We start from the raw sequence: 24,543 nt of genomic DNA on the forward strand, positions 1-24,543 counted from the left end.
TACAAATCAGTATCCTACTTGTTCTTACTTCATTAAGCGTAGGCGAACATCTCTTGTAAAGGTAAAGGTGGGCGTCAAGTTCTGGTACTTTCACGACAGCAATTTGCAATTATTAGTATGGCGTAAACTTTCCCTCGGAGCTATAATTATGAGCGTACAAATCAGTAACCATTCAAATCAGTAACCAGTCCATCCTCAAGATTACCGGACCACGACTGACCTATCGATCTCGCTTCCCATGACATGCCGCCCTATTTCTTGTCGCTTTCTTTTTCTATACTGTATTCTTTACTTTCATTCAGTGTGCATGCCTCCTCTTTACTACGCCTAGGCCAAGGTGGGTGTCCGATTCCATTGACAAATCCAAGTCGCTTCGACATCTTCCTGTCTATTCATTGTATCGCATTTTTTGTGGTGTATTGAACTGATAAAATTGCTAATAAACCAATGATGATGATGATGATGAACCAGAAATGCGAATAAATAATGTACAAAACCGAAGCCTGTCAAAAACGCATACAGTCTCCATAGTAACGGGCCTACGTCACACCATAGTGTCCTATATGGTGTCGACACAAGCAAATCGCACGGATCAATGAAATTGTATCACGTCACAGTTTCCATTGGGCTACAGGCAATTTGACGGTGATTTTTGACCGACTTGCCGAGCATTAAATTTGATGAATCGGGTATCAATCGAAAGCTGACGCTGTACTGCTTGCGAAAATATAAATTTTATTCCACTCATGGCCCTGGAACCCCCACAATCAGCCCCAAATTATTCATTGTCGAGTAGATTGGCAGTGTGACGCAACAATGCTGTCTGACGAAGCGAGAGACTGGCTCAAGAGCAAGGATGCGGCCGAGCGGCGAGAGTGGGATCAGCTGACGTCGCGGCAATAGCAATGTACAACCGCGCCACAGAGAAACGCTGCGCTGTTGATACTTTTTCTACTTTTTCTAGTTATCTATAATCAGATTCACTGAGCCATATTAACATTCGTCGAAAATTATGTAAGTATATGCCGGAAACAGGGTTAATCAAGGTGCGCGTGACCGACTTCCGAGTACTGACCGACTTTCGGAAGTAATTGTTGGGCGTCTGCCCTGTTGCTATGCTCAGTTGAAGCAGATGTACCATTGATCTATTGCGTAGAATTTTCTGGATACATGGCGAACGGAAACAACGTTAGAACTATAGGAGAGTGTGGTAATGCACGCCGACAGTTTACGCTTACGTCTTACTACTCGATGTTGTATAATACACGTTATCGTAGCCGAGATTGGTGGAAAGGGAAGAAAATTGATCGAGAGGCCGTGGTTTTTAGGATTTCTGTGTCCGGATGACATGTGAACGTGTATACAAGTCAGTGCGTATCCAGATAGGCTTGAACTTCACAAGATTTCAGATATTATTATTGTGTATTTAATAGAAGATCTAGCAGCAGGACGATTGTTAATTCTTTGGTACTGAATCTAAATGCGAAGTGTGGGTCTTTTACAAAAGTGTGATATTAAATATTGAGTAGCGTTTCTCAACCTTTTTTCTGATCGTGCCTCTTTGTCATTGTCAGATCAGAGCTTTGTTTTTACCATTAAACAAATTATTTTTAGGTCTATATATATTGGTAAATTAAATTGCTTTTGTTGCTCGATTAAACATTAAAGGGCTTGAACCAGTATTACCGGCCGTTACGCATGCATCGGTACTTAACTCTGATAAATGGATGCTGACATTACATTGCTAACTTGGTCAATTTCAAAAATTCTAACCCCTTCATTTTCTGCTGGAGCAAGTAAAACATCCACATGACGATACTAAATAATAACAATTATTTGTAGATAATTGTTTTATCAAAGCAAAGATCGCAGCGGCATAATTATCGTTTACAATCCCACCAAGGTGTACTGTGAAATCTATTTGAAAAGGTGCCCTGCGACCCAAGGATCTTCGTATCCCATGATGATCAATCTCGGGCACGAGTTCCCCGAATGCGAACCCTTGAAATAAAGATTTGAATCTGTCATTACTGCTGCATGGATTTTATATATATTCACAGTAAATCTAAGATTCTAAGCTTCCGCCCACTTGCAATTGCTTCATCTGTTATTTTGGTGTATAGGCAGTTGGATCAAATATAAATCAATATTTTATTGAAAATAGTAGCCTATGCTCATCTTGTTCACTCTTGAGTTGATTGTATATGACTATACCCATAATGATTGCCCTTTTCATCACAATGATTAATCTAGTGTTATGATTAAATATTGCTGTACGGTAATCGACTTATAAGATACAATTTGACTATAGAGTATACAGATGGAGAGAAGCGGTCACAGGTTGCATGGACGTCAAGCTATTGTAGATTATTTTCAATGTAATTCTATATGATATTAATCGTTAAGACCTTGTGTTTGTGTTGTAAGAAAGATAGACTACCGTATAAGTTATATTAGCCAACTCAAGATTGGTACACAATATTTTTAATGTTGCCCGCTAATTGTTCATATTTTATGTGATTCAGTTGGAAAAAATTTCGTTCCATGCCAAGATGTGTATATCTCTACTAGTCTTTTACCAGTTATCATCTCGTAACAGAATTATAGGATTTTAGGGGATGGGTGCCAAAATTAGCAGGGATGACTTTGAATGGGTCTATTCCGACCAGCCACATTCTGACAGAAGAAAAGCCATGCTGAAGACTTATCCACAAATAAAGCAACTCTTTGGGGTGGATCCACACTTCAAGTATATTGTCGCAGCCATGGTGGCCAGTCAGGTTGTCTCATGTTACTTGGTGCAAGACCTGAGCTGGGGATGGGTGATATTCTGGGCCTATGCATTTGGTGGGGTCATCAACCACTCGTTGACGCTTGCAATCCATGATATCTCCCATAATACCGCTTTTGGCACCAGCAAAGCCAAATGGAACCGGTACTTTGGAATGTTTGCTAACTTACCCCTTGGCGCGCCAATGTCTATTGGATTCAAGAAGTACCATGTGGATCATCACAGATTTCTTGGTGGCGATGGCCTTGATACGGACATTCCAACAGAATGGGAAGCACAATTTTTCTCAAACAGTGCTCTGAAAGTGCTGTGGCTTTTCCTCAATCCATTTTTCTATGCATTACGTCCCATGATCGTTAAACCAAAACCTATGACTATGCTTGAAGTACACAACACAATATTCCAGATTCTGTTTGATGGCGCGATTCTATACTTCTGGGGAGTGAAACCAGTAGTTTACCTACTTGCCGGAACGATTTTGTGTCTTGGATTACATCCCATTTCGGGTCATTTTATATCGGAGCATTACATGTTCTTGAAAGGACATGAGACATACTCCTATTACGGCTGTCTTAATTTGATTACTTTCAATGTTGGTTATCACATGGAGCACCACGATTTCCCTTCAATTCCTGGCTGCAAGCTGCCACTAATGAAAAAGATCGTTCCTGACTACTATGACAACATACCCACGCACGATTCCTGGTGTCGAGTTCTCTACGACTTCATTTTCGATCCATCGATCGGCCCGAGGGCCAGAGTGAAGCGATCATTCGATGCAAAGGACCGATTGATCCCAAAGAAAGAAGTCAAAGAGGAGAGCAGCGACAATGATACCACTGAAAACCATTGTAACTGTGTAGCACTTCCGACACCAGATAACGTTGTGTTCAAAGACAGCAACGGTTACGTAAGGCACTTGTCTGATGGAATCAGCGAAAGGATGCTCTCCGACATGACACATCATCAAGCAAAATTCAACGAAACACGCTTGGATTAATTGCAACACCGCAGTCTATTTTCCAATAGTTCTATCACCAAGATTTCTTCTTTTGCACATATCTAATTGAACTAGTCAATATTTATAAAGTGGTACTCTGAATCCGTCAAGAAATTTATGCACGAAATACTATGTTTTCGTTGCTGGCCCAATCACGGTCGGTGCTATTGTTGATCATTGCATTCTATTGACCTGTTGCATCAGTGTGAATTGTTTTTTTTTCTAGTTATGTGATATGATGAAATTCAAATCAACCATCAACAATGTTCTCGAGGCTCTGGCGATACTCTAGTTGGCTGAGACACGTGGATTTGTTCATGATGCTTGCACTAGTAGATGACTCTTAGTCTCAGATGTTTTCATTTTTGCCTGAAAAAGTATCAAATTATTTTTGCTTACTCGTCGATGAACACAATAAAGTCCATTATATAATTCAACATTTATTGCAAGCAATAATTCATAGATAATCTGCAGGTCACAATGTTGTGTTCAAATTTTCAACTTTATGCACTTTGGCCATGGAGTCCGCAGAAGAACGACATCCACATAAGGCCGACGGTTTCGATCTTTGGCTAGGAGCTAGCTAGCAATGAGTATATGGAATACGAAAAGTGCACTTAGTGCAATTTTGTCTACAGCGACAGTAACCTTCATTGTATATAGATATCTCCATCTTCTTCATTGTATATAGATATCTCCATCTGTGTATTGTTTCGCATCAACGTCTGTTGCTAGTTGAGTAAAGGGACTTTTTGATTTGGTGGTTCAGCGGCAGCCACAAGAGACACACTGGGTAAGACTGGGCTTTTTGGTCTCGTTTCAAGTTTTTTCTGCATTGAATCAACCACACCGGTAACAACATTATTAAGTATAATGGATGTAGCGAATACACCACCGATTACGCCGCATAGTCTGACAAGAAACCTTCCAATAGGCATGGATTGCTCGTCAATATTAACTGCAAGAGGAGAGAAAGTATACTTGAAGAATATCCCTGGCATTCCATGATTGCCGGAGGCGTGATCAACAGAACGTGTCTGCTCAGATACAGAAAACTGGTACGTGTCCGTGTTAATTCTTCGAGAACTTATCCTAGTTGATACAGCATCTAAGTAGTAGTTGAAGACAGTACCTTGGAAGAATCAATCCTTCATTAAAAAAGCGTGCAAATTGATGAGAAAGTGCATTATTAAAGACTTACTCGGTTCGTTGGTGATAAATTCATTACCATCAAGAATGTTTATAAATCCAACTTTCATATCGCCGAATGATAAATGGTTGATTCGGTGCGAGAAGTTGTACCGTAGATTGTCACCGACAAATGAGAGGTGCGCATGACCTCCTCTCATAGGCAACGACTTCCCAGCTATGATGTGAAAATTTCCAGAAACCTTGTTTATATGAACATTGCCAAAGAACCTAAAAAGGGAAATACAATCAAGCAGATGGATAAGGACCTGGCAACATACAACGTGGCTTGCCTGCAAGAGTCTTTTCCTCTGCTTACACCATCCTTCGGTGTTTGGAAGTACAGTTCCGTAGCATTGAATCCCATTTTGATTGCTACTTCACTTAATTTTGCGCCATCTTTTTCACGGAGCAGTGACTTTTTGGCATACTGAAGAGATATTCTGTTGCTGGCTTCTCTTGGGGTAAGATCAAATGAAACTGGTTTTTCAACCATTCCCTTCAAAAGCAGTAAATCTTATGCTTTATACACCACTGAGTTAGGTCTATGGTTGATCATATTCCACTGATTCTACTCCTGAGTATGTATTAGGGTACCACCTGTAGCCAATGCATCATACTTCTTACTTCTTTGCACTACAAATGGATTAACAATGCCATTTCAAAACAAGTTAGTCTTTCTCATTCATATTACTTCATAATGCATTGTGATAATGAAGTGGGCTACTGCACAGAAATTTTTACGAATATTTGTAGGCTCGAGCAACATGTTTTGGCCTTTGAGTGGTAAACTTGGTGGTAAACTTTCCCTTGGTGACAAGATGTTTTCAAAACTATTCCTCAGATCAAATAGATCATAATGCTAAGGGCTTATAATTTCGTTACTCGGAAATATATACTATTGCTACTCAAAATGAGTCACTACTATTATATTTGGCGCAGATCCAAGTACTTGAAGCCTTGTGTCATCAAGACCTAATTAGAACTACTATATGAAATACTGACAGGATACCTTTTCGAACACCCATGCCTGACCAGTCACATCTACAACATCAGCACCAATAAGGTTACAAGCAGTTGCAACTGTAATATCAAAATTAAGGGCGACTTTCTCATCGTGTTTTATATCGACTTCGTAGCGGTACTTCAATCTGATCGAAATGAAAAGAGGTTAACGTCAAACAATGCACCCTATGATGTATAGAATGACATGTCATCATACCTGGTATCCAGAAAATATATTATCTCTGAAAGCGTGAGGACTAGGATGATAGCAAACGTTATTATTGCAAGCGCTCCTCCTCGGGCGGATGACTCTGTATACGTTTCGGGTATTTTTGGAAACGCATCAAGTTCCTTTACCTGGGAGATGCTAGGTTTTGGACCGCGATAACGCAGCATGCTGCTTGACGTATGTAACGTACCGTATGTTTCAATAGGACATTTCAACTACGAACTACAGGTAACTTACATAACGTAATACACAGTCCTTTCGTGAATGGACCCTTTTGCGATGAAATTTAGTTATTTACAAGAAATGTTGCTGAATGGTCAGGTTGGGTTCCGCTTCCGGATAAGAAATTGACTAATAGTTCAATGGACCATATCGGACCATTGATTTTCTATGCCAGAATGTAACCAGAGTGTACTCATTAGCAGAAAACAAGATCAACGCAAATCATTACAACTTATGGAAAACGTATCAAATTATGGTTTGTAAATTGCAAAGTTCATTATTAACAAACAAAACAAATGTATCAGTACCACTACCATTACCAAGAAAACCAACCACAAGTATTTCCTAATTCTTGATGAAATTGGGCCCGCTAACCAGGCAACAAAAATATCCTAGTGCTCGCATTACAAGTATTTATATCAGGGTAATGCCTATCACTTTTAGTTTAAACAACAAGAATGGTTTCTTCGATTCAATACAAATTTTGCAGATTTATAGAAAAGATTTTTGTTGTCCTTTACCACAGTGTGCTGCAAAAAAAATGAAATCTGGAAGTCATTACGGCAGTGGTTCTCAGCCCCTCCTTTATGATAGCAAAAAATATCACACACCCCTTATCGTCATATCTTAAAATAAAAAACAACCAGAATGCTAGAAATCCTAACGGAAGATCAGTTTGTGGGCATGGAAGTTAATGGCTGCTAAGGAGAGAATAGTCCAATATGAAATTCTGGCTGTACAAAGAGAAATAGCTATGAGATAGAGGTAAATCGCACCGCGTCAAAAAAATTCAGTTGACTGCAGTATCGCGCGCCCCTTCAAATGCTTTCACGCCCCCAGTTCGAGAACTCCTCCTTTTTAGGATATGATTTGAGTACACTCTGATGTAACAGTAACATTTAGGGATCGCGCTTGAATGACTTTTATATAGGTCTAGCTCTGTCTGCGTACAGACTTAGAGCACCATCACCGAGATGATGGAAATATCCATCAAAAAAGAGAGCATCAAAGATTTAGGCTATAAATTAAATTTCCCGCGAAAGTGCTGCTTTTGAGAACGTCCTGATGTCGGTGTCGTTCCGATAGAGGACATTGTTCATCAGCGTTGCGGAGGGTCTTCCTTTTTTCGTTCTCCTTTTACCTTCAAACGATATTGACTTCACGACACTGTCATTAGGTTTTCGAATTATGTGTGCAAGAAATTTAGCTTGTTGGTGATCAATGAATGCTGAAAGGTCTTCAGTCCGACAGATTCTATGAAGATTCTGATTGCTAATTTTGAATGCGTGATCGGTTCCCCTTCGAGTGTAGCCTCCGTGTACCATTTTTCGCAAAAATTGTCTGTAGCAGACATCCAGGACGCTTCTTTGATTTTCCGAAAGAGACCATCACTGCAGCCATATGTGAGTCGACTTCGCACAAAGCCATTCAAAAATTTTATTCTTGTACCAATCCAAATTCTGAAGTTTCGAAGCAGGTATTTATAGGTTTGGAAAGCTGCATGAGCCGAGCTGACCCTATTGTTGATTTCGGATACCCCCACATTCGTTTCGTTATAGTGAATCATGCAGCCAAGGTATTTGAAAGTTTTCACGTTTTCAATGTCGTGATTATGGAGAGAGCAGATTGAAGTCGGGTAAGTCAGTTCCTCATTGTGGTTAAATATCATAGTTTTTGTTTTATACTCATTAATTTGCAATCCAAACCAGATCGAGTTGGATCAATTACATTATTTCAGTTCAATTACAATTACAATTACAATTACTTTCATGAATGTTTCAATTACATTACAATTACAATTACTTCATGCTAAAAATATCAAATTACAATTACAATTACAATTACTCCTTGCATGCTTCAATTACATTACAATTACAATTACAATTGCTGCTGTTGAACATGTAATTGAATAATCATAAATTCAACCGTGCTCCTTGACAACCGTAGCGTCGTATTTAACAACGATTCAAGTCTAGTTCAGATTGTGTGGTAATAAATGCGTTTATGTGCGTACATAGTATGCTATGTGAGATGTCATTGTGACGTAATATAAGCGTGTTTTGTATGCTTGGTAATTATGGCTCACGTAATTGGAAATGTAAAATGTTATTTACCTATAATTTCCTATGGGTTAGGATTAAGGATAGAGTGCAGTATGTCGTTGAAAAAGTATTATAACATATGCACGTGTTGGATTTGCGTATATAGTATATAATTAAAGAAATAACATTATTTTTATCGAGGGACGTAGGAATTAGGATGAGGAGTGAAAACAAAACCGTGCTTTGTCAGATAAGACGTTATATAATATCCGGTGGTCTGGTTAGTTAGCCAGACGAAATAACGATGCAGCATCGTGTTCTGAAATCGTATTGTAGATTGCCAACCCACGGATAGATGCCCAAGATGTGAGTCACGGATGAATGCACCGACAAACGTACTGCAGAGCCGGCTAAAAGCAGCAAACTTTGTGGTCCTAGAGCTGGCGATCCATGCGTCCAAATTTGATGCATCTGTTCTTTATCGTAAGCTATTGATGTACTAATTCCGAAAATACAAAATAAAATCTCGTCAGGGCAATGTAACTGCTCCAAAATAGCCGTTTAAGGCCGACAGTTCTGAAAAGTGAGAGCGCTGCAGCAGCATGACCACAACAATTACCAATTACGCCTAGCGATTGTTCAGAACAATGCCGATTCCCAGACTTTCACGACTATTTTGGGATGGTACCATTGCCTGGAAATATACTTTTATTGCGGAATCAGTGCGACACTAGCTTTCGATTAGGACCATACATATCAAATTTCGACGCTTGGATCGCCAGCTATGGGAATATCAATTCTGCTGCTTTTAGCCGGCTCAGCAGTTCGCTTCTCGGCGTATTCAATCGTGAGTCACGTGTTGCGAATCCATCCGTTGGTTAGTAATCTAAAAATTGTATACAATGGCAGCCTAGGCCAGCATAGCGGTAAAAATAGAAAAAAAACTTCGCCCGCAAGGGCGCAGTCAAGGGCTTCCGCGAATGGATCCACGAAATTTCTTGTCGACATTTAAAGAGAATGCATTATAAGTCAATTATTTTGTATGTGCTTGTCAGGTCTCAATAGCAATTTAATGTAATTGAAATTGTAATTGAGCAAAATTTTTGTCAAATTACAATTACAATTACAATTACACAAAACAAAAATGCTTCAATTACAATTACATTACAATTACATTGAAAAATGTAATTATTACATTCAATTACAATTACAAATTACAATTGATCCAACTCTGATCCAAACTCAGTAAGAACTTCTGATAGCAGTTTTAGACCTTCCTGAAGAGAAGTTTGGTCTTTAAAAAAGAATTACAGATCGTCCGCATAGCCTGAGCCCATGTTGATAGCGGTTCCTTGGTAGTTCTTGTCCCTTTTATTTTCTCGTGCATAGTCCGGTGTGCGAAAATGATATTGGCCAATATATCTCTGTGAAAGTGTGAATCCATATGTACTCTGTAGCGGTACGTGATTTTACGCAGAAGCTGGTATTTATCTGTCTTGATTTTGACGATAGCCTTGTTGCAAATGACTCAGCGCGTGCATTTGTACCGATTTTCAGTTGACTCTGTCCATTATACTAGCTGTAAAAACTGTAAAGATGGACGAATTGCCACAAAGGAGGATATTTACACGTCCTCGGAGTAATTTTCAATTTCCTGAAAAAGTAGGACGTATGGTATTAGGCTGAGGTGGTCACTGGTCAGTAACTAAGTACTTTTTCTTTTTCGAAGTACTCAAGTAGTTTTCCGCTACTTGCGGCACTTACACAAGTAAATCTGATTCCAGATAATTCTACTTCGTAAAATTTTGTGATCTACTTACTTACTTCTCGCTATTTTCAGTTGTCAAGTATAAGTAGTGTAATCCTCTAATCAGAAAGATAGCCTGACGAATGTTGGGGCTGTTTTCGCATAGTACCAACATTTAATTCTCATAAAAAATAATTAAAGACCAGAATTTTCGTCGCTCTTCGCGAAAGGTGCATTTAGGGAGTGACAAATATGTTTTCACGAAAGTATCGGAGAATATACTTTAGGTAGCGCGTTGTGTGGTTCCGTTCACGCCGCATCGTCGCCAATATGATCGAATCGGGCGGCCCTGGTTCGATTGTCGTTCTAGGTTCATCTGGGCTAGTCTTCCTCCGCCTCCGCCGTTCTTTCACTGAAAAAAAAAGCCCAGACAAAGACCCGACGGAAGAAAGCACTCACAAGGAATGGAAAGAACTAGAAAGGGCAGTGGCTTCAAAAAAAGATCAACATCGAAAAAGAACTGTTACATCGGGCACTCTAGGCCGATGTGGATGTCAGACTAAAAAGATCGCAACTGCGTATCGTTCGATATCCTCCTATCTGTTCATTACATCGCATCGTGTCTTATCGCATTGTACATTGTGTGTGACTTGTTCAGATCAAAACTATAACCCAATTATATAACCCTATAACACTATAACATCGGATCATCCATATTATTGCCATGCCCACGGGGGCCTGGATGTGCAGCTGAGAGATTTGGTGCTCTGAACATAGAAGATTGAAAACTTGAAAACAGCCCTAAAATTCCTTAGCCGATCTTTTTAAACTACTTCCACTTGACAAACTGAAAATAGCGAAAAGTGAGTAAGTATAGTTCACAAAATATTACGAAGTAGAAGTTGTGAAAAAAATATCCATTTAGTAAGGACCAGAATTATAGGAAAACTACTTGAGTACTTTTAAAAAGTAGAAGTACATCGTTACTGACCACCTCTGGTTAAAAGCGCACAAGTACAGCACACACGCGTCCTCGAAAATCAACTATCATATGATCAGAACGGAATAACAGAAAACGCATCGTTCTATCAAGTAGCCTATGGCGGGCGTCACTTGTTGAACAGCATCTCGCCTGCTCCCTGACAGTCGTCGAGCATGTCCACATTCGAGTCGAAATACATTCAATTTTTTCTAAATGAATACTAGACAGCCCGCAAGATGACCGGACCACGACCTAGCATATCTACGTCACTTTCCGCCACAAGCCACCTCATTTTGTCGATTATTGCCTTATATAATCTCTGCTTTACTTCTCATTCAGTGTGCATGCCTCTTCTTTACATCGCGTAGGCCCAAGTGGGTGTCTGATTTTCAAAGACTACTCCAAGTCATTTCGACACTTTCCTATCTCTTCATTTTATCGCAGTTTTGTGGTGTTTTTGAAATGATGAAAATATATTATTAAACTGATACTGATGCTTCCTCTATTACTTTTTACCTGCTCAAGACACACAATTTATGCACAAAGCTAAACGCAAAACACAATGCGATGTGATAAACAGATGGTTAAACCATAGGGTCCTATGGCGAGGACACAAGCAAATCTCACGGCTCACTGTAATCGATCTACGACACAGGGTTGTAATGACTCGGAGTCACGACTTGACGACTCGAGTCTCGATTTTTTGATGACTCGACTTGACTCGAGTCATTTTCTCAAAACACGGAAATGACTCGACTCGAGTCAATCTGTGTAATGACTCGACTTGGACTCGTGTCATCGCGCATGACTCGAACCAAGTCATATGACTCCAGAATGAAGCGGCCAAGACAGACATTTCATTGTAATTTCGATGAATAAGAAAGTATAAGCACACTATTAGTATATCGGCTATTGGTAGCGGTAGGCTACTTGAAAATGCGACCACAAACTTTTAAAAGACAAGAAAATTAGTATATTATAAATGCGAACCGTTCGATAGCACCGAAAAGCGAGTTATGAATAGTGGGTTTAACAAAAAGTTAACTGAGCGAGATGGTGATGCATACGACTTAGAGATGGTCAGTAACGAAGTACTTCTACTTTTCCGAAGTATTCAAGTAGTTTTCCTCTACTTCTGGTACTTACTCAAGTAGATCTGATTTCCGCTACTTCTACTTCTACATCGTAATATTTTGTGATCTACTTACTTACTTTTCGCTATTTTCAGTTTGTCAAGTAGAAGTAGTTCAATCTTCCATCAGGATCATCTTCTTCTATGCTTTCATCGGTAGGCTACTTTTTGTCGTCGACTTATAGCTCGACCCACTGTCATATCTACGCTTTTTGTGTCACCGCAATTACAGCGAGGTCGGCGATGAGGAGCCCATATAGCCTCTGACACATAGAAGTTAGTCCGAACCATCAGGGTTCGAACCACTGCCATTGGTGTCGTGGCGCTGGTGCTTAACCAACTGCGCCACTCGCTTCCCTACATGTTGAAGTATAAAAGCAAGTGTAGGCTAATGCCTTTAATTTCCGGAAATAAAGCTACACAATATGACATTTTTACGGTCCCGCATATTTTCATTAACGTTTACTAATCGCGCAAAGTGTTTACACCGTATCCTATACAACTTCTCCGTATTGCTTTTCGACTAAACTACGGACCTTATAATATGGGGGATGACACCCTACCATGCTATTTTCTAAAACGTGCTGTTCGAGAAAACAGGGGATAAGTTTCGCATTTCCATAATAATACTATCATTTTCATCCTATGATGTGGACGAATGCTTATGCTATCGAAAATTGGATACCTGCTAGTATGCATCAATATGAATCAAGCTCGATCGTCACCTTTCGCATAGTTCAATTTGCACCTTTTTACAATCCATGTGAACGATTTCGGATCGTTTTCACAACTACTTACTTACTTGAGTACTTTTAAAGTCAGTAAATTCTACTGCTACTTCAAGTAGTTTTAGGTTGCTTATGGAAGAAGTACTTCTACTCGTACTTGAGTAGATTTTTTCGTCGCTACTTCTACTTCTACTTGAGTAGCTTTCTTCACTACTTTGACCACCTCTGCGGCACTCCGACTTCGGTAGGTCGTGGGCTCGATTCCCGGCAGGGTCAGACCAAAGACTCGAAAACTGGTATCCGCGGTTTATCTGAAGGTAGGCGCTCAGCAGTCAGCAATCACGGATAGCATGGACGAGAGAAAAACAGGGGTGCAGACTTTAAGACGACCTTGCTACAAAGGCCGTATTGCATCTCCGTCGTCAAAGCATCTCGATGGTGTGGGCGAAAAGTAAATACCCATCTCTAATTGGAAACTGAGCGCAGTGAGCAGTCAGCGCAGTGACTTGGACCCGGACTTGGCCCGGTCCGGGAGTATATGGTAATTGACAACCTGCAAACCTACATGAACCTACTAGCCGTAAGCAGATCTCATTCGATCTGGCTTTCATTCGATCAAAAGCAACCGCTGTAAAGCTGTAGCAACTTATACCGCTGATAAAGCCCCAGTAAACACAGTACAGACCAAAGATGTAGAAAGCCGAGCCCGATATAGTAGATATTAGATCTCGGCAGGTCGTAGAAAGGGGGATTTTGTGTCGACTCAATTCAATGTCTTTTCCATGTCCTTCAACAATGTAAATATTATGCAGATGCTACAGCCTTTAAACATGGTGAGTAGAATGTAGATCCTACATTAAAAGAACATCCTGATATAATAACCTGTTTTCTACCACTGGGCATAACCTGATCACGGCTGCGTACACACACACACACCACATTATCTACTACATATTAATCACATTTGCGGTAATTTAATTCAAAACGAATTGGCAAGTAAATAATGCCGGTGTAAAAAATGAAACGAACGAAATTATTTGTAGGGCCAAGTAGCAATGAATGAAACTATGAGAACAGTCAGTAATCAGAAGGTTTCATCGTCTGATGATGATAATCCCTCTGGCGTTTTCTTTTCAACACCCTGTAGAAATAAAATGAAAATGACGATTATTAGCCAAGACATTCGTACTGCGAAAATGGCAGAGGTAGCGAGTAGCGAATGACTCCTACATTTTTTTCACCCATACTTACTAAAATGGATTTGATTCTGGGCTATTTCCACTCAAGTTTTCAAGTTTTTATTATTATATTTTTTATTATTATATGACTAGAGAACTGACTTCAATCGCCACTTCTACTTGATTATCAAGAGCAACGATGACTACTTCAGCAATCTTTGAAAACAGCCACTAACACAAAAAGAATTCTTGACTAAAATTTCTTCACATTCTGTCAAAAATGATCAATTCAACAATCCAAATGAATCAGTTATTTGGCAGCTAGTTGGAGAGATATACTCAAGTCTAGAAAGTGGAATGATACTCTGCCTGGAAAGCTGAAGACCTAACAATATTGTGTACAGAGAACAAAACATTTGAGTGGCGGCACTGGTATAGACATTAACAAATTATTAAAATTGACAGCAAGATAACCAGCAAGACATTAAAATGAGAATTAGTGCAGTTTCTTAGGCTGTAGTGATACTCAGCCAGTAATTGACCTAGCAGAGAGCAAAACGTTGTAAAAAAAGCGAGCGAAACCTCCGACAAATGATACGATAAAACATTAGAATCGACAGTCTTACTAGAAGCAGAATAACAATCATGAGGGGTTAGAGAACAGAAGCCCGGGAAGTGACCATCAGAAATTACTGCATACTGGCCGAACAAATCCATGACCACTAACAAATGGTCTTTTAATAGTCAATATTGATACCAAATGACACCACCCCTATTTCACCGCAACATTTAGCAAATACAGCGCTGGAGTCAACCTTATAAAGCGCTAACCAAACGCCCATTAGTTTTCCCACCTACTACTTCGCGCTTCGCGGATGCAAATACGCAATAAAGCGAATGGACGCGACTTGTCACACTCTTGCTATTTCTGCTCCCCTTTTCTCTTCCTTCCTCTTGAGGAGAGAAACAGTCGGCCGCGTTTACGGATCGTGAATTCCCAGCTTAAGGGTGATTCTTCCTCCAATGGTCAGCACCTTGAAAATTGAGAACAATGTTGTTGCAAAATGCATGACAATTTGAAAGTTACATCATTCTAATTATTCCAGTTATGGCCGTGAATCGTTACAAGTGCAGTAACCATAAGAATTATTACTATACTTCAACTACAAATACAATATATTGTTTAAAATAATTACTAATTCTTTTACGTTGATCGAGTCCCAAATGGATGAAATATGTCAAAGAATTTGCTAAATTTTTTTGTATAAATTGACAGATTCCGAAATCTTCTCAAAGTGCACCTTTCAAAAATTTGATATCAAGACTCCCAACATTTTACAATTCGAAGTTGGATGGCTTAACCAATACAAGCGAACAGTTTGTATCGCAATTGACAATTATGTAGAGAACGCTGCGAGACATGTGAGTAGGCCTACCCTAAAACGTTTCTCTGACATGGACATTAGGGCTCTTAAAAAAGGACTTCTTTCTCAAATCGTTCTGGCTACTTGATAAAATTGTTAGGTTACCTAATTCAAGCCTACACACCAAATTTGGTTCAATTCCAACCAGTAGCCGCATTGCTACAGGAAAAGAAAGTTTATATTTATTATGTAAAAATAACTGAAAAAAATTTGAAAATTTTCTGTTCACCCCATGAAAGTGTTAGGTTATGTATAGAAACGATGTTCATCAAATTTGGTTCGATTCAAACAAGTGGAAGCGGAGTTATTGCCATCGAAAAATTCGGATTTTAATAAAATAGTATTTACGGTGGGCACCACTATAATAAATAATTAAAGAATTGTGTCACGCTGTCATACTGTTTTACGCAACCGTTGTTATGCACTGCATTGTTGCTGTGTTCTGGCTCCGTTGATGTTATTTCTAAATTCGACATTAATGCGTCATAATTCTCCATCTGGTTTTGAATTCAACTCTGTTTTGCTTCCTTTATCGTGCCGGTAGCTCTTTAATAGGCACGCGAAAAGTTCTTCGGGTTTCAATAACGTTTATCATGAAGGTACTTTTGAAAGCAGTATTAAAATTTTGTACCACCAACCAGTTATTTAATTACTATTTATCTTCAAAGTAAATGCTCATTGCATGAAGCAGGGTTGTAAGACTCGAGTCAGGATTTTCTGTTGACTCGACTTGACTCAGGTCATCTTCTCAAAGTAGGGAAATGACTTGACTCATTGCGCATGACGTGAGACTCAGACGGCCAAGACCGACATTTCATGATTATTTCAAAGAATAGTACAGCAAATCGCTATTGGGATTTCGTCTATTGATACTGGTATTTGAAAATGCGGCCAGAAACTGCTAAAAGTAAGGAAAATTCGTAACGGTATATTATAAATGCGACTCACTCGATATCACAAAAAATATATAAAAAGTTGGTTTAACAAGACTTAAATTGGAAACTGAGCAGCTAACACAATGACTCTGGCTCGAGTCATAATACCATAACTCGGACTCGGCCCTCTGCTCGCTGACTTGGACTCGGACTTGACTAGGTGGTGAATTGAAAATGACTCGAGTCAAAACTATAAAAGTGAGATTGACTTGCGACTCGGAGCCTTGTGACTTGGTTACAACCCTGGCATGAAGCCTCAATAGTTACATGAGTGGGGTGACTAGACAAAGAACACAGTGACATTTGCAGCATATCATGAATGTCTCTTACTATATGTGATCTTGTTCAAATGGAGGTTGATGAAAGCGTATTTCCCATTCTTTCCGACTCTGCTATAATTTCACCAGACTGGCAACCTTCTTCATGATGCTTTTTGCTGACTGACCAATATTGTCGCCGCCAACGGTACGAGTGCAAATGTCTGATATGTCAATATAGGAACAGAATTAGTTGACTGTTCATGACCGTCCACGTTCAGAGTTGCATCTCAAAGATGCCAAAATAAGCCTAAATATAATCCAAGCAATACGATCGTCCACTTTGACTGACTGAATTTCTAAAAATAATAAACATAACACCTTGATAGCTTCCACATCTTACGTTTATATATACCGTCTGCTATCGGCAAGCATTTGAAAATAAAAAAACAGATTCAACATACAACATCTCTTGCAAAGGCTTTTGCTTTCATTCAATATGTCATCAAACTTCTTTAAATCCTCCTTTGTGGTGAGTGGCTTCGTTTTATCATATACAATCTATGGCGGAATAAAAGTTTCGGATAATTTCTAAAACGAACACAATTTTCCACACAAAAGTCAATTGTAACACGAAATGCCAAATGCTACGGTCCCATTTTACAAGGTATGGCGAGGTAACGTAGTGGTACCCTCCGTTATAGCTAAACACCAATGAATTGCGGGTTCGAGCCTGACACGTCGACTCCATAATTCCTACCGAAGTGTTGGCCGTTTATCTAGGCTCCTCCTCGCCATCTGATCCGCATAGCCATGTCTTAAAAAGCCTAGGAGTGGGCCGTGCTATAAGTGGGCAGATGGTTGCCGATGAACTCGGCACTTGGTGAATTCGGCCCTCGGGAAATTGTGTAATGAAGTGTATTAACAGCTATTAATATGAATTAATAAACTAATAATAGTATTATCAAGTGATTCGTCAATCTTGTAAGGAGGTCAGGGCATCCGTAGATCACGCAGTCACGGCGTGATTAGATCACGGATTGCGTAGCCGCGGGAAATAACGCAGCGCTCATATACCGACCACGCGCGGTCTGCTTGGAATCGATGGCGTGAGTGACGGGCCTGTGTCGTGTAAGTTTTGAGAAGATGGATCTTGGCGTTGTATGTGAGATCGAAACTGTGGAAGATCAAGCCGCGCTTCTTCGTTTATCGATCACGACAAGCCAGTGTTCCTCATCAACAAATGTTTCGCATGATCAAGTCAAAATAAATTATTTTTTGCCTTTGGAGAGACGATTCCACTCTGGGGTTAGGGTGTCTCGATAACAGGGTTGAAGGATCCCAAGATTACGAGATCTACCGCAAGCCACGACACGTTTAAATTTCCTTTTTGATACTGTTCATTCATATTAAATATGCATTTCTAATGCGAAGGTGTTCTAGTGCCAATTCCTCCAAGGGCCGAGTTCACCAAGTGAAGAGCGTCGCGTTATTTCCCGCGATTACGCAATCTGTGATCTAATCACGCCGTGACTGTGTGATCTACGCATGCCCTGACCCCCGTAGCCTATACAACATTGACAACCACTCAAAGTGCCAAGTTCACCGGCAAACATTCCAGTAACCAATCATAGTGACCAGTACCGCTACGAGATCTACCACGGCCGAATTCACCAAGTGCCGAGTTTGTGCGGCCGAATTCACATCAAGTGCCGAGTTCACTGGTAATCGGGCAGATACGGAATGATAATAATAAGAACCGGCCTGGTGTAAAATGACCAGTGTAGTGGAACCACCACCATGAACACCACAAACAAACAAACATCTAACATGGAAAAGAAATAACCTTTACAGCCTTTGACAAACACAGTTACCATTGAAATCAGCAATTTAGGTCTTATTCGAAAGCAGAATAACAACTGTTTTAGCGGACATATAAAATCAAATGTTGGAAAGTTCAGGTAAATTAGCCCAAAATATTATCTTACTGTGACCATATTCTATCAATATGGTCTGGCTAGCCAAATTCTCTGGGCCAACATAAACCAGCTGCGTTTGGTTTCAACGATTAATAATCTTGTCACTGGATTCGAGGTATAATGGCACTCAAATATCAAATTTTGCTCCATTAATCAACATCAAGTTGAAAATGTCCATTCTTGCACCAACTTTTATCAAATCACGAATCAGTGTTCTACAGGTATGTATATCTATATGACTTATATACCTAGAAAATTCAAGCATAAATATTATGATATACCGTAGATAGGTACCGGTAATTCAGATGTTTGAAGCGACTTGGACAGCTAGATAATTATAGTGGTCTAATTTCACTAAATTAGAGCGAAATGCCAGCAATATAATTGTAATCTAATTCGGAAAAAACGCTTTAGTTCTAATTCTAGCCTGGAAAAGCTGAAACTTTTCTATAGTTGTCTACACCTGTTTTGCAGAAAGTCAAACAGCTCTAGGCGTCATATACTACAGGCAATTCGAAATACCCGATAAGCTATATGCTACTGCGTATATACCTTTAACCCGCTACCTCAGTCAGTCACAATTCCTATATATTTACGGCATTTACCATACAGAAAGAGCGAACTATGCCTGGCTGCGACCTGTTGCGCGTCAAATCTTTGTCCGGCGCGATGACGTAAAATTTGAATCGCCGAAATATTCTAGAAGTCACGCATCGATAATCATATTCCTAAACGTACAACATCTCACTTATTTAGTTATTCTCTGAATAAAACTATTAGCCATACTCGTTGAACATGCGAGATTACCGAAAGAGCGAATATATATATAATGAAGATCATATATATAAGAAGAAAACAAAACTGTTCGACCTTAGAGCAACAACACGAATATACAACACCGGTGACATCCTCACGCAATACAACGAAAGGAGAACATTGTTTTCTAATGGATAGAACGAAGCTACCGCATAAGATCGAACAAAACCGGATAGGAATTCATCGTGATTGAATGTACCGACAAAGTCATCCTTTCTACGTATTTTAGTCATACCAGCGAGAGATAGAAAATTTGCATTATTAGGTTAACTACCGGATATAACGAAGCCTAATGCATGAGATGGAACAACACCGAGTATGAATTTATTCTGATTGAATATAACCACAAGACCATCCTACTACGTATTTTAGACATTCCCTCGACACTTAGAAAATCAGAACCTAATCGAGATGATCCCGGATGATCCTTTTACGGTTTTGTGTTTGCTGGGGCTGTAATACAGCTGTGATGCACCTGATTGCGGGAGAGTATGATAAATTGTGTATTTCACGTGGGCAATTCCCTGCACAGACAACCGATGTTCCCACCACCACCTCTCCAAATCTCCTGAAATTTGGTACACGCACAGATGAGCTAATTCCAAACAGGATGAACTTTATTTTATGCAAATTGGACTTGGGGGTCAAAAGTAACGTCACTTTGAAAATTGACAATTTTCTGCTCATTTCGGGTCTGCACTTTCAGGTTTTATCAATGCAATATTCAAGAAGGTGTAGCTAGATGTTAGACGACAGTTGAGATACAGCACTTGGATTTATCTGAAGCTTGTCTGATCGTCTATATTTGCAAGTAAAATTTAATGCCCTGTAGGTTAGGGCCAAAGGTTAAATTGAGGGGGAATTTGGTCAATGGTCTAAAATCAGTCAGGCGTTACACGATTTAGACTGCGGATTGCTCAAAAACATATTGAAATATTTTGGAAAATAGGATCTTAAATGAAAGTTTGCTTCAAGGAGACTTCGTTCATAGCTGTTTGATTTTGGCTATTAGACTGTAAAGTGATGAAATTGCAGTTTCAAGAGCACACTTCATATGCACATTGAAATGCAGTAGTAGCAGGGTGCGTTCGGACATCGAGTCTGGGGTGTGTGTGGACATCATGTCTGGGATGTGTTCCGACATCATGTCTTGGGTGTGTTCGGACTGTGTTGCCATTGAAACGTAGTGTCTGGGGTGAGTTCGGACTGTTTTGCCCCTCGGACATCGTGTCTGGGGTGGGTTCGGACAGTTTTGCAACTCGGACATCGGGCCGAGGGTGTGTTCGGAATGTGTTGCCATTCGGACATCGTGTCTAGGGCGTGTTCGGACATCATGTCAGGGGTGTGTTAGGCCTGTGTTGCCACTTGGGCATCGTGTCTGGGCGGGGGGGGGGGGGGGGGGGTTCGGACATCATGCCTGGAGTGTGTTAGGATTGTGTTGTTAATCGGACATGGTGTCTGGGATATGTTTGTGCTGCTAAAGACATGCCTCAGACCTGATATCTGCGCACTATTTTTATCCAGACGTGCTCCGGAGCTGATGCCTGCGCACTAATACCTTCAGGCATTGTCCGAAACGGATATCTGGACACAGATATGCGTCAGACGTGATGCCCGCGTCCTAAACGACGCGTTTTTGCTGATATCTGCGATAGCTAGGTATATCCACAGTAATGGTAGTTGAGTATATCCAAATTTACAGTAGTGATAGCTGAGTACATCCACAGCTATCACTACTGTGGATATATACTCAGCTATCACTGATATCACTACTGTGGATGTGGATATACTCAGCTATCACTGCTGTAGATATACCCAGCAATCGCAGATATCAGCAAAAACCGCAAATATAGAGGTCAAATATATTGGTCAAATGTCGTTTAGGACGCGGGTATCACGTCTGATGCATGTATGTGTCCCTTAAACCCGCAGATATCTGATTCGGAATATGCCTGGGGGTATTTTGTGCGCAGGTAAGAGCTACGACGCATGTCCACTGTCCAGATTAAAATAGTGGCAGATATCAGGTCTGAGGCATGTTTGGCGCATCACAAACATATCCCAGACACGATGGATGTCTGAGTAACAACACAGTCCGGACACACCACAGGCATGATGTCCGAACACCTTCCAGACACGATGTCCGAGTGACAGCACAATCCGAATTCCCCCAGATACGATGTCCGCGTTGCGAAACAGTCCGAACACACCCAAGACATAATATCTGAACACCCCCAAGACACGATGTCCGAGTTGCAAAACAATCCGAACACCTCAGACCTGATATCTGCGCACTATTTTTATCCGGACATGCTCCGGAGCTGATACCTGTGTGCTAAATACTCCCAGGCATGGTCCGAACCGGATATATGCGCACTTAATAGACATAGACATGCGTCGGACGTGATGCCCGCGTCCTAAATGACGTTTGACCTATGACCTCTATATTTGCGGTTTTTGTTGATATCTGCGATAGCTGAGTATATCCACTGTAGCGATAGCTGAGTATTTCCACATCCCCAGTAGTGATATCTGTGATAGTTGAGGTGAGTATATCCAGAGTAGTGATAGCTGTGGATATACTCAGCTATCACTACTGCGGATGTGGATATACTCAGCTATCACTACTGTGAATATACCCAGCTCTCGCAGATATAAGCAAAAACCGCAAATAAATAGGTCATATATAGGTCACGCGTCGTTTAGTACGCGGGTATCACGTCTGACGTATGTCTGTGTCCACTAAGTGAGCAGATATCCGTTTCGGACAATGCCTGAAGGTATTTAGTACGCAGGCATCAGCTCCGGAGCATGTCTGGATAAGAATTGTGCGCAGATATCAGGTCTGAGGCATATCTGGCGCAGCACAAAAATATCCATACACGATGTCCAATTGACAACACAATCCTAACACACTCCAGGCATGATGTCCGAGCCCCCCCCCCCCGCCCAGACACGATGCCCGAGTGGCAACACAGTCCTAACACACCCCTGACATGATGTCCGAACACGCCCTAGACACGATGTCCGAATGGCAACACATTCCGAACACACCCTCGGCCCGATGTCCGAGTTGCAAAACTGTCCGAACCCACCCCAGACACGATGTCCGAGGGGCAAAACAGTCCGAACTCACCCCAGACACTACGTTTCAATGGCAACACAGTCCGAACACACCCAAGACATGATGTCGGAACACATCCCAGACATGATGTCCACACACACCCCAGACTCGATGTCCGAACGCACCCTACTACTACTGCATTTCCATGTGCAAATGAAGTGTGCTCTTGAAACTGCAATTTCATCACTTTACAGTCTAATAGCCAAAATCAAACAGCTATGAACGAAGTCTCCTTGAAGCAAACTTTCATTTAAGATCCTATTTTCCAAAATATTTCAATATGTTTTTGAGCAATCCGCAGTCTAAATCGTGTAACGGCTGACTGATTTTAGACCATTGACCAAATTCCCCCTCAATTTAACCTTTGGCCCTAACCTACAGGGCATTAAATTTTACTTGGAAATATAGACGATCAGACAAGCTTCAGATAAATCCAAGTGCCGTATCTCAACTGTCGTCTAACATCTAGCTACACCTTCTTGAATATTGCATTGATAAAACCTGAATATGCAGACCCGAAATGAGCAGAAAATTGTCAATTTTCAAAGTGACGTAACTTTTGACCCCCAAGTCCAATTTTCATAAAATAAAGTTCATCCTGTTTGGAATTAGCTCATCTCTGCGTGTACCAAATTTCAGGAGATTTGAAGAGGTAGTGGTGGGAACATCGGTTGTCTGTGCAGGGAATTGCCCACGTCATATGAATATGAATGTGACTATAGAGCAGGGGTTCTCAACCCGCGGCCCGCGGGCCGCATGCGGCCCGCAGACGCTTTTCTTGCGGCCCGCGACATCTTTCCTTATGAATGCATATACTACTGACACTTTTTTTTGTATAATAATTTAGCTCAGGGGTCACCAACCTTTTTGCAACCGAGGGCTACTTTTGCGTAATGATTGAAGCGGCGGGCTACTATTTACTCCCGCCGTTTACCCGTGCCACACTGAATTTCCGCTATTATATCCATAGCACTGGGCAGGACTGGACATCATGTTATATGTTTCTATAGCAGTCAGTGGGAAGCCTGGCATTATATGATATCAACTAGTGCGCTGTACTCTGGTATTACACTTGACACTGCAATTCTTAGTGAGTGTTCCAGATGTGCATTAATTAAGCGTGTTTTGTGTTTGTTTTTGATGAAGTTCATGTCCGAAATGGCTGATTCACAACGATAAGTTGAACCATAGACGCTTGCAACCTTCATAGCTGCTGCGCATACACCACTGTACTTTTCCGTATCAACAATGCACCAAACGTTTGTTGCAGATTGAGGTGGGGTTCATTTTGCAGTGTTACAATTTCAATCTCCAACTTTTCAGCATCCAGAAATGACAAGATTTCATTATACCGGACACCAACAACGATTACAGAAATTTAGAAACATGGTATATTAAACTGCGTTGAGTGTAACAGAAACAAGCTGTGCCAAAAGATGCAATACGTAATGGGTATACAGATATTGAAAATCTGCTAGTACTTCACGGCTATCTGACTCTAAATAGTAATATTGTTTACTACTTTGGCATTGTCCTGGTCGTTGAGCTATCGTAACGGAACCCCCAACCATTTCAAGAAGACCGTGAACGGCATTCCGTCATGTCGCCTTTATGGCGATGCGCCGTATCTTGAATTTCTGGTGATTCTGTCACATAGATCTATTACTAATTGTAATTCAAGATATTTTCAAGTGTTTATATATGTAAGTTACATGTTGGTGTGTTTTAAACAAGAATAGCTGAATCAATCATTCTACATATTTA

The 24,543-nt window shown here is 40.5% G+C and overlaps 2 protein-coding genes and 1 long non-coding RNA gene across 4 annotated transcripts; 1 reads left to right on the forward strand and 2 right to left on the reverse strand.

The window, feature by feature from the left end:
- The first annotated feature begins 2,313 nt into the window (after nucleotides 1-2,313).
- On the forward strand, nucleotides 2,314-4,228 carry LOC145446287 (sphingolipid delta(4)-desaturase/C4-monooxygenase DES2-like). Its single transcript, XM_080324540.1, has one exon. The coding sequence runs from the start codon at nucleotides 2,619-2,621 to the stop codon at nucleotides 3,789-3,791; it is 1,173 nt and encodes a 390-aa protein (XP_080180666.1). The 5' UTR covers nucleotides 2,314-2,618; the 3' UTR covers nucleotides 3,792-4,228.
- A 244-nt stretch (nucleotides 4,229-4,472) lies between these two features.
- LOC145446288 (endoplasmic reticulum-Golgi intermediate compartment protein 2-like) lies at nucleotides 4,473-6,558 on the reverse strand. The gene is made up of 5 exons (XM_080324541.1): nucleotides 6,202-6,558; nucleotides 5,992-6,130; nucleotides 5,273-5,478; nucleotides 4,993-5,210; nucleotides 4,473-4,923 (listed from the first exon to the last, which is right to left on the reverse strand). The coding sequence occupies exons 1-5, from the start codon at nucleotides 6,378-6,380 to the stop codon at nucleotides 4,523-4,525; spliced, it is 1,143 nt and encodes a 380-aa protein (XP_080180667.1). The 5' UTR covers nucleotides 6,381-6,558; the 3' UTR covers nucleotides 4,473-4,522.
- Nucleotides 6,559-13,907: 7,349 nt separating this feature from the next.
- Nucleotides 13,908-18,418, reverse strand: LOC145447168 (uncharacterized). 2 transcript variants are annotated; one of them, XR_013917480.1, is made up of 3 exons: nucleotides 16,934-18,418; nucleotides 15,099-15,278; nucleotides 13,908-14,207 (listed from the first exon to the last, which is right to left on the reverse strand). It is a non-coding gene; the product is annotated as an uncharacterized LOC145447168 (long non-coding RNA). The 2 variants fall into 2 exon arrangements; XR_013917479.1 differs by lacking the exon at nucleotides 13,908-14,207 and having other exon boundaries at nucleotides 15,027-15,278.
- Nucleotides 18,419-24,543: the final 6,125 nt, after the last annotated feature.

The sequence above is a fragment of the Botryllus schlosseri genome, chromosome 9 (genome assembly GCF_051294905.1).
Source record: "Botryllus schlosseri isolate E-star chromosome 9, Bs_hap1, whole genome shotgun sequence".
Classification (NCBI taxonomy): Eukaryota; Metazoa; Chordata; class Ascidiacea; order Stolidobranchia; family Styelidae; genus Botryllus; species Botryllus schlosseri.